The 10,617-nt window shown below is 34.5% G+C and overlaps 1 protein-coding gene across 1 annotated transcript in view; it reads right to left on the minus strand.

Annotated features, from left to right (window-relative positions):
- The window catches only part of LOC107609086 (phospho-2-dehydro-3-deoxyheptonate aldolase 1, chloroplastic), a gene marked incomplete in the record, with an annotated part of 7,859 nt that continues 3,978 nt past the window's right edge, over window positions 6,737-10,617 (minus strand). The window contains 3 exon segments of the mRNA XM_016310915.2: window positions 6,737-7,250; window positions 8,490-8,735; window positions 9,178-9,454. Coding sequence (XP_016166401.1) covers window positions 6,981-7,250; window positions 8,490-8,735; window positions 9,178-9,454 — 793 coding nt within the window.

A 10,617-nucleotide genomic window follows, 5' to 3' on the forward strand; every position in this document is an offset into this window, starting at 1 on the left:
CTTTTTTGGAATTTTTTATTGTTCCTCCTTTTCTTGAGTTTGCTTGCTTGCCATTGCATCATCACCATTGGCTTCCTCTGCGTGTGTTAGCTTTCCCCCCTCTATTGGCCTTTTGTTGTTCTCTGCTTGCTTCCTTGTAGTGTCATTGTTGCTCATCAATGTTCTCCCACTTCTTAACTGTATTGCCTTGCATTCTTCCTTAGGATTTGGAATTGTGTCACTTGGCAGGGAACTTGATGGTCTCTCAACAGAAATCTGCTTGGAGATTTGCCTAATCTGTCTCTCTAGGTTCTTCATGGAGGCTTCATGGTTCTTGGTTGTCATTTCTTGGTGTTTCCACATTTTGTCTATCAAGGTCTCCAAGTTAGTGATTCTTTGAGAGTCATGTGAAATTGGCTGGTTATGGGGTGTTGAGGGTTGGTGGTAAGTGTTTTGGTTTGTGGGTTGGTTATTGGATGGATAATGGCTGGAGTTGGGGTGGTTGTTTTGGGGTTTTCTGTAAGGGTTTTGGGTGGTTTGCTGCTGGTTGTTGTTTTGGTTGTTTCTTGAAGTGTTTTCATTTGAATTTCTTTGCCATGGTTGTTGGTTTTGGTTATGGTTATCTCCCCACCTCAGGTTTGGATGGTTCTTCCATGAAGGGTTGTAAGTATCACCATAGACTTCATTTGACCCAGGATTTTGGTTGTGCATGTACTGGACTTGCTCCTGCTGTTGCTCCTCTTGAGTTTCTTCATTTGTTCTCCATGTGGTTGATGGTTGATTGGTGCTTACTGCTGCAACTTGGAGGCTATCAATCCTCTTGGCCATTTGCTCAAATTGTTGTTGAATCTGCTGCTGCATCAATTTGTTTTGAGCTAGGATTGAGTCCAATCCTTCCAACTCCATCACTCCCTTCCTCTGTGATGGTTGGCGTTGCCTTTGGTGAGCGAAGAAATATTGGTTGTTAGCTACCATATCAATGAGATTTTGAGCTTTTTCTGCAGTTTTCATGAGTTGCAAAGAGCCTCCAGCTGAATGATCCAAGGCCTCTTGAGATTTCAATGTCAAGCCTTCATAGAAATTCTGTAATCTATCCCACTCATTGAACATTCCAGGGGGACACTTCCTGATCAGAGCCTTGTACCTTTCCCATGCCTCATATAATGGTTCAACCTCCATTTGGGTGAATGTTTGTACTTCAGTCTTCAATCTGATAACCCTTTGAGGTGGGTAAAATTTGACAAGGAATTTGCTCACTAGATCATCCCAATTGTCAATGCTGTCTCTTGGGAAAGATTCCAACCATTGGGTGGCTTTGTCTCTGAGAGAGAATGAAAATAGCAGTAGCTTATAGCTGTCAGGATGCACTCCATTGGTTTTAACAGTGTCACAAATCCTCAAGAAAGTGGACAAGTATTGATTTGGATCTTCAAGTGGTCCTCCTCCATAAGAGCAATTGTTTTGAACTAATGTGATGAGTTGTGGCTTTATTTCAAAGTTATTTGCATTAACATTTGGGGTATGAATGCTACTCCCACAATGTCTAGGATTTGCAAATGTGTAGGAGGCGAGAACTCTTCTCTGTGGTGGATTGTTGTTGTTATTAGCTGCTCCTCCTTGTGGATTATTTGGAATTGTTGTATGTTCCTCCATATCTTGGAACTCTTCTTCTTCCAAATCCTCTTCTCCAACAATATTTTTCCCTCTTTCGGCTCTTCTTAATCTCCTGAGGGTTCTTTCGTCTTGTTCACAAAAGGTTGGTATAGCTCTCCTTGTCCCTGACATGCAAACAGGACCTAAAAGTCATATAAAACCAGAAGGATAGCAATACTTCAATCCATGATGAAATTGTAGTTAGCTCAAGAAAAAAATCAAACAGTTAGTAGGTTAATCCAAAGTTAGAGAAACGAAAAATAAAAATGATAGATCTAGATCTCCACTTCACTTAATCATTGTCAATCTATTTCAATCCCCGGCAACGGCGCCAAAAACTTGATGTGTGGAAAACGATCCAACACGAAACTAACCGGCAAGTGCACCGGATCGCATCAAGTAAAATAAAACTCACGGGAGTGAGGTCGATCCCACAGGGATTGAAGGATTGAGCAATTTTAGTTTAGTGGATGACTTAGTCTAGCGGATCAAGATTTGATTTGAGTGGTTTGTATTCGACAGAAGCTAAATTGCCTGAAATTTAAAAGAAGAGGGGCAATTGGCAAGAATTTAAAGTGCAGAGAAATTAAAAAGCTGAATCTTAAAGTGCAAGTAATATAAATTGCAGAAACTTAGATTGCAAGAAATGTAAATTGCAGAATCTTAAAATGCAGGAAATGTAAACGGCTTGAATTGTAAAGGGAATTGGGAATTGGACTTGCAGAAATTAAACAAAAAAAAGTAAAATGCAATAAACAGAAAAGTAGAAGATGACTTGGATTAAACCGGATCTAAAACGGAAATGGGGAAAAAAACTTGGTGTAGCAATGAAATAAGGAAATTGAAATTTAAAACTGTAGATCTCAGGACTCAAGAGACTAGATATCTGAGTCTAGATCTCACTGCCTTCCTAGATCCAGCAAGAACAATTGCAAAGGAAATAAAGAAATGTAAATTGCAGAAAGAGTAGAAGAAGAAGCAATTAACAGAAATGGAAATTTAATTATGCAGAAAATTAAACAAGATCTCAAGGTGAGATTGAAACAGAAGTTCTTCAATTCTCCACCCAAGATCCCAAGCAAGAAAAGTAAAGAGTGCTGAGCAAGAACAAGGAAGAAGAGAGATCAATTCTCCTTCCTAATTCTCTAGAATTCTAAAACAACAATTCAAAAATCTAAAGGTGAGTTCTCCACTGTAAGTCTCTAAGAATTCTAAAAGAAAAACTCCTCTCCAAAACCTAAATCCTAAGCTATTTATACACTTTCTTCAAATGGTCTTCAAGCCTTGAATTGGGCCTTTGCTCTTGATGGAATTGGGTTGATAAAGGCCTCGGTTGATTGCTCTTGGAGTTGGAGAGAAATCCATTGTGAACTGGGTTATAAATCATAAAAGCTTGAGTCAAAGTTTGAGGCAAACTTTGGCTCAAGCTTTTCATATCAGCTGCCCCCATTTGCTGCTACCAACGTTTGGGCTAAAGTTTGAGGTCAAACTTTAGGCCAAACGTTGATCCCTTGTGTGCATGTGTGGCGCCAACGTTTGCCAAAAAGCTTGAGGCAAACGTTGGCGCAAGCTTTTCTCCTCCAGGGTATGTTGGTGTGGCGCCAACGTTTGCCAAAAAGCTTGAGGCAAACGTTGGCGCAAGCTTTTTCCTCCAGGGTGTTTGTTTGTGGTGCCAACGTTTGCCAAAAAGCTTGAGGCAAACGTTGGCGCAAGCTTTTGCTTCTTCCAGGGAGGTTTCAACTTTTCCAAAAGTTTGAGCTAAAGTTTGAGGCAAACTTTGGCTCAAACTTTTTGTTCTCTCTTGCTCCTAACCATTTCTTCTTTCTTCAACCTTCTTCAAAGCTCTTTTCACCTATCATCAATCAACCAAACACATCAAAGCTATGCTCAAAATCATGAGTTTGTTATTTTTTCATAATATATGACAATTATAGCATAAAATCTCATGAAATTGCATTAATTCATCCATGGTTGATTGAATCAAAGGAAATATGAAATTTCACCCAATTGGCTTACTTATGGCTCAAGAAAGTGCATAAAATCAATTGAAAACAAAAGAAAAAGACTAGTGAAACTAGGCTAAGATGACTTGTCATCAGTAAGTGAATCTCAGATCTGGGTGGTGGCTATAAATAAGACAAAATCCACTCTCACAAAACTCGCACTCTGTTCTCTGCTTCAATTCTAGCAACACACTCTAAAGGAACTTAATAATCACAACGAAATTACTTATTTGTACTTGGAGAAAAACAAAAAATAGAAGAAAGAGTAACCAATGACTGAGACAATATAACAAACAGAAATAGCACAAAGCTAAATAACAAGCTTAGTGATAAATATAACAAACATAAGGCTTAAGAAACAAATATAAAGTGAAATAGTTCTCAAACAATTCAAATTCAAAGTAACAACAGGAATACTATTTGCATGACCTAAACTTGTCAATGAAAAGGATATGTAAACAGGTGCTCAAATAGAGCAAAAGAAGAACGGTAGAATTATCAATACCTGCAGAAGAATGCCAAAAATGAGAATCTCATAAAAAACGCAAGCAATGATAATCGAACAATGACTGACGGTGATGAACGCGAGCAGAGAGGAACGAAGCTCGACGAAAAGAGAAGCAGAGGATTGAAGCTCAACAAGCAGATGATCAAATCTCAACGACTAAAGAATCGAAGCTCAACGAGGAGAGGAGCAGAGGATTGAAGCACATTCACGAGCATAGAAGCTCAAAGCACATTCACGAGAAGAGAAAATCGAAGCTCATTCGCGAATAGAGATTGAGATCGAAGCTCAATAAAGAAACGCGTGTCATCATCAAATGGATTGAAGAACCAAAGAGGAACGAAACATTTGGAATGGATTGAGGATTTTGTGATTTTATTAATTGAAATATTTTAGAAATTTTGTTAAGGTTGGGGGTTTTAGGAACGAAACATTTTGGAATGAATTGGGATTTTCTTTTCCTTCTTTTTCTCTTTCTCTGCATAATATAGCTTATTTTTATTTTTTTAAAATATTAAAAATTTTAGACAACACTTGAAACGTGAAGTTTAAAATAAATTTAAAGACAACTTTTATAAAATGTAATATATTATTTTTATAATAGTTGTTTTTGTATATTTAATATAGCAACACTTGATAAATGTCTTTTAATTTATCAGAGATATCACCTACAATATGTTGTTTGAAAATTTGTTGTTATAATTTTATTTTATTGCCACTAGTATAAAAGGTTGCTTTTATTTTATATTTTGATTATGTTACGTGTACATTAAAATTAACTACCAAAGTCAGCCATCAGTATAAAATATATGTTGAAATACAATACACATTAAAAATAAATTAAATTACACATATATTTATATACAAATACATTGATAACTAATTTTAGTGTACAAATAACATTTTTGTTTGTCTTTTGTTGCTGTAAAAGGCTTGTATGTGTGTTTTCTTGAGAAAAGGAAGCAGAGAATTGAAAGAGGGTTAAAGAGCGTGTGTTTGAAAGAGAAAGAAGAGTCACGTAGTGGGTTAAAACTTAAGAGGGGTGAGCCGGTGAGGGACTACTTCACGGGACTGCAGTGCGCGAATGCATATCGCCTATGCACTCCAGAAACGACGTTTTTACGCATGCTATCTGCAACATTTTCACAGCTTTGTAAAATACCATTTTTACTTATAGATAAGTATTTTTTCAAAAGACACAAAATTATTAAAGTAATTTCTGTGACAGCTCATTTCATCACTTAAGGAAGGAATTGGCCATCGTCACGATAGCATTGGCCTTCCTAGAAAGGTCACCTGTGATTCTTATTTAGAGCATGTTAAATTCTTGGTTTATTTTCTTTTTAAGAATAGATAAGGATGCGAACGGGATGGGACAAGGTGGGAGATGTCTTCTAGCTCTCTGTTCTCGAATCCTAATCTTTGTTAATATTGTATGTGTAAGGAATAATGTATAAAATTAGTCTTACATTAAAGAAAATAAGAGTGAGGAGAATATAAAATGAGAACACACCACTTAAAAAATATTTTGAATTGAATGTGGTGTCTTCTTATTTTATATTCTCTCATTTGATTCCTTTTTAAAATTTCTTTGGTAGTCAAGACCTTTCCATAGTAACTCAACAATCTTCTTCTTGTTCTTACTCATATCTCTCTCGGAGAAAAATATTTAATCTCATTCCCATTGCCCACCTCCCTACAGTCCTAATGAGGATCCCCATTTTTCATTTTCAACTTCAAATATTTTTTCCATCATCAAAAGAACAGATTCCAACAAACAACTCCACTCCAAAGTTCTCATTAAAATAAATTAAAACATAAATCAAAAATTTTGCGTAATATTTTGTTCACACAATTTCAAATAGTGAATAAGGTAAAAACTAGATCAACAAAATTTTTGTTCAACAAAATTAAACAATAAGACACAATTTCAAACAATAAATCACAATTAGCATAAATTTTTTCAATAAAAATCAAACAAATATAATTTTTCCTCTGCTCAACATATCATGAAAAGAAAAAATCAACAAGCAAGAAGAGAGAAGAGTGCCGGACAAAGAATGGACAAGGGAAGAGGAGACTCATACTAGAAGAGCATCAGAGATATGGGGGAACGATGAAGCAACAGTGAGAACGACGGAGCAGGGCGAGAATGATGGAGCAGCGATGGGAACGACGGAGCAGCGACAACGCAAGAGAATCAGGTAACAAAGGAGCGAAGAGCGATGCCGGAAAGCAGAGAATAAAGGACCCAGGAACAATGTGTGCGAAGGCTGAAGAAGTGGATTTTCCCTCGGGTTCCCATGCTTATCTCCGGAAAATTTATCCCCACATCCCCATTTTCACGATAAAAATTCTCCATCTAGGAATTTCCGTTTCGAATGATCTCTCTTAGAGAATTTTCACCATTCTTATGTGTTTGTTTGGGTGCTATTATTTTAATAAAAAATATATTTTTTTTATTTTTTGATGTGTTTAACAAATTTTTAGTAATAAAAATAAAAATATTAAAAAATTAAAAAAATCTTTTTTAAAAAACTACAATATTTTGGTCCTGTAATGTTTAAAAGAAGAACGAAAAAACCTACCTGAAGAATTACAAAATCAAGAAAATCCTCTTATTAATAAATTAATTAATTAAGTACTCTTGTCCTTGGAAAGCTCAAACGCATTACAGGGCAGTTACACTTATACGCGAGACAAAATAAAACGTTACACGAAAAACATGCTAACTAGGTTCTCCATCTCCATACACAAATTACACATTACGTGAAAGAAAAAAAAAGGTAGATATTTGTTTGTAGGTAGGTGTTTGAAAAGGCATCCATATATATATATTCTTAGAGTTGTTCTACGGGTGTAAGGGGCTGCTGTGTTCTGATCCTAGTCTTCCTGAGCCTCTCAGCGATGATGAAAGAAAGCTCAAGAGATTGTGAAGCATTGAGCCTTGGGTCACAGTGAGTGTGGTAGCGTGAGCTCAAGTCATCGAATGTGACGGTTCTTGATCCACCAATGCATTCGGTAACGTTCTGACCCGTCATTTCTAGGTGAACTCCTCCTGGGTGGCTTCCTTCTTGCTCATGCACATCAAAGAATGCTCTCACTTCAGCCTGTTCCAAATTCAATAATATTATTAATCATAGGTTGGTTGTACCATTTACAAGTGAGAGTAATATGATTTCTCTTTTTCATAAATAATTCATTGTAATTCAAACTTAAAAGTGGTCAAGCAAGTACAAAAGAAACCACTGTCTTATTAAAACCTCACACAATAATCTATTAAATGATAATAAATAAACCCTCAAATAATAATCTATTAAATAAGAGTAAATATATTAGACATGTATGTTGAATAGAATGCAATCATGTAAACGCTAAACATACATTTTTATTTTAAATAAAGTGATCATATTCATAATCAACTTCTAAATTATTGTTAATCGCTGTTTTTCCACTAATAAGAGTGACACACGTCTTGTGAGTTGTGATGTTTCTTTCTATTATAGTGGGCAAGAATTTATAATCACAACCACATGGGTCCCAATGAGTCTAAATCCCACCTTCTATTAAAGAAATGGAGCCGAATATATACATCAATTTTGCATTTTTCGCTAAACCAAAAGAATAAGGTAAAAAAAATGAACAAAGAAAGACTTGAAGACTTCTCACTATTTCACCTACTACCTCACCCACCCCACTCTAAATATATTAGATTTTAACTTAAGAGAGTTTGGTAGCCCACTAGCCCACCAGGTAAGACCAGATACCTTTTCCTTCTTTCATTTTGAAGTTTGAAATGAAAACCCATTAAAGAATATCACTGCCAGAGTGAAAAATCTTATTTTGGCAGATTCAGCTTAAAAAATGTTTAATTTTTGGTGTCCTCCTAGTAATGTAAAACTATAGACAGCTATATTGCGTATGATTGGATAAAAGTATTGAAAAATTTTTAAATATTTAAGAACATTGCTATTTTAGTAATTTTAATCATTGATTTTTATTATAAAATAAAAAAAGTTTGAGGTATTCAAAAAAAATTAGTATTTCAGTATTTTTAGTTATTGATCTCAATTATATATAAATTTTATTATTGAGATCAATAGCTAAAATCATTAGAATATCAGTATTTTTGAAATACTTAAAAAAAAATTTATAACTATAACATATATGTATAAAATTAAGAATGACTAAAATTACTAAAACACTAGTATTTGTAGAACACTTGAAAATATTCTAAAAAGTATAAAATAAAATATCGTTGTGACACTTAAATAGTTAAATCTAAGTATAAAAAAAATTGTCGGACCGGCAAACAGTGAGAATAGGAGTAGAGGACAAACATATCGTACCCTGATGGCATCGAAGGGGCGAGTTTTGAGACCACATGGAGCCTTAATTGTGTTTCCATGCATAGGATCGCTGACCCATGTGACAATTTGTCCTGCTTTCCTCACAGCCCTAATTAGGTGTGGAAGCTTCACTCTCATGTTTTCAGCTCCCATCCTTGTGATTATGGTAATTCTCCCTGGTTTGTTTTGTGGGTTCAAGATATCAATGAGTTTAACTAGCTCATTTGGATCCATCTTATCGCTCACCTACACCATTAAATAAAACAACATACAAAATCAGCAAAGCCATTAAGACTCAAGATTTATGCTTTCGAACAAATTGATACATTAATATTATTATATTAGTATCTTGATGTATCAATTTGGTCAAAAACAACAAAAAATGAGTTCGATGCTTACATTACATGGGTAAAATATGTTTTTTTCCTTAACGTTAGTAATTTTTTTAACGTTTAATTTTATTTAATTTTATCCTAAATGTTTTTATATGTGTCAAAAATACTCATCTAAAACGTTAGAAATAAAATTAGTTTTGATACAAATAAAAAACATTAAAGATAAAATTAAATAAAATTAAACTATTTAAATTTTAAAATATTTTCTTTTAAAAAAAAATCGTAAAGGTCGTAAACAAAAAGTATTCTTTATCTTTTTTACATACTATTTTTTATAAGAATCATTTGCCAACCTTGATTCCTAGGGGATTGGCAACTCCTCTTAAGAACTCAACATGGGCACCATCCAATTGTCGGGTTCTTTCCCCAACCCAGAGCATATGGGCAGAGCAGTCATAGTAGAGTCCAGAAGTTGAATCCAACCTAGTGAGTGATTGTTCATATGGCAACAACAAACACTCATGTGAAGTCCAGAATTCAGTTGTTTTCATTATAGGATGGTCCACCGTGAGCCCTGCGGCGGCCATGAAGCCGAGGGCCTCATCAACTCGGTGAGCAAGCTCTTGGTACCTACCATGCCAAAAATAGAACAAATTTAATTTTCAACCCAAGCCAAACTTATCATAGAAAAGTTTGCTAGAATGGAAGCATTTCACATTGATAGAGAAACATGTACTATTTTTCAAAATATTTTTTTCTCCTGAATATAGGTGGATGTATCTCTATGCTATTTATATCCCCAATTAAATGCAATAAAAGCTTTTTTTTCTTACAATATCTTTTAACCCAGCAGGTAAAGGACTAATTCGTTACGAATCTGAACTCGACTAAAAGATTTACAAGCTAGCCAATAAGTTATTGTATAGATAAGTGGGTTTCCAACACTTAAACGAACAAGTAATTAACCATTTGACCAATACAGGTTGGTTAAATGCTATAAAAGTTTTTTTCAGTGATAAAATGCCATAAAAGATTAAAAGTTATTAGCAATACATATAAACAAAACTTGTGCCCCATTAAATTCAGTAGTCATGCCAACTACATAATTATGCATATAATCTAATATCATTTTGTCTCTACACAATTTTTTAGTGGGAAAAGTATAGGGGCAGCAGTTTTGTTGAATTTTGGCCAGCATGTAACCAGCAGAGAAAGGTGAGTCATTGGATAAAATCTCACACCAATCTCACACTATTAAATCATCATTGATGGCTATTTGATAGCTATCAATCACAAAAGTTGCTGGCCCCTAGCATTGTTCTTTCACAGTGATTTAGCCTTGTGAAAAACGTGTGATGATCTGATGGACATAGCCATTCATAGTGGACTAAAATTGAGACGAGAGGACAAGTTGTAACTGTTGAAGTCCACTTCTTTTGTAAGTAACACCAAGACACTTAGACACCATCCACCTTCCATGTGAACCGTGTACCCATTTACAGCCCCTTAAGATTCAGTTATTCCTTATGCTTTCTTTAAAGTATGAAAATTTTGCATTTTTAGTGTCCGGTATTGGTTTATTTGAGTGAGAAAAGTATTTCTAAAATATAAATCTATCAAAAAAATTTTCCCAAAATTTTATAATTTTTCTAGAAAACAAAGACAAAAAAATTTTTATTCTATAACAACCGAAAATTTTTTTCATTTATTAAATAAAAAAATTTATTTTCATAAATAAAATTTTTTATATAGGTTTATATAAATTTTAAATTATTTTCATAATAAAAAATATT

This window comes from Arachis ipaensis, chromosome B07 (genome assembly GCF_000816755.2).
Source record: "Arachis ipaensis cultivar K30076 chromosome B07, Araip1.1, whole genome shotgun sequence".
NCBI classification, from domain to species: domain Eukaryota; kingdom Viridiplantae; phylum Streptophyta; class Magnoliopsida; order Fabales; family Fabaceae; genus Arachis; species Arachis ipaensis.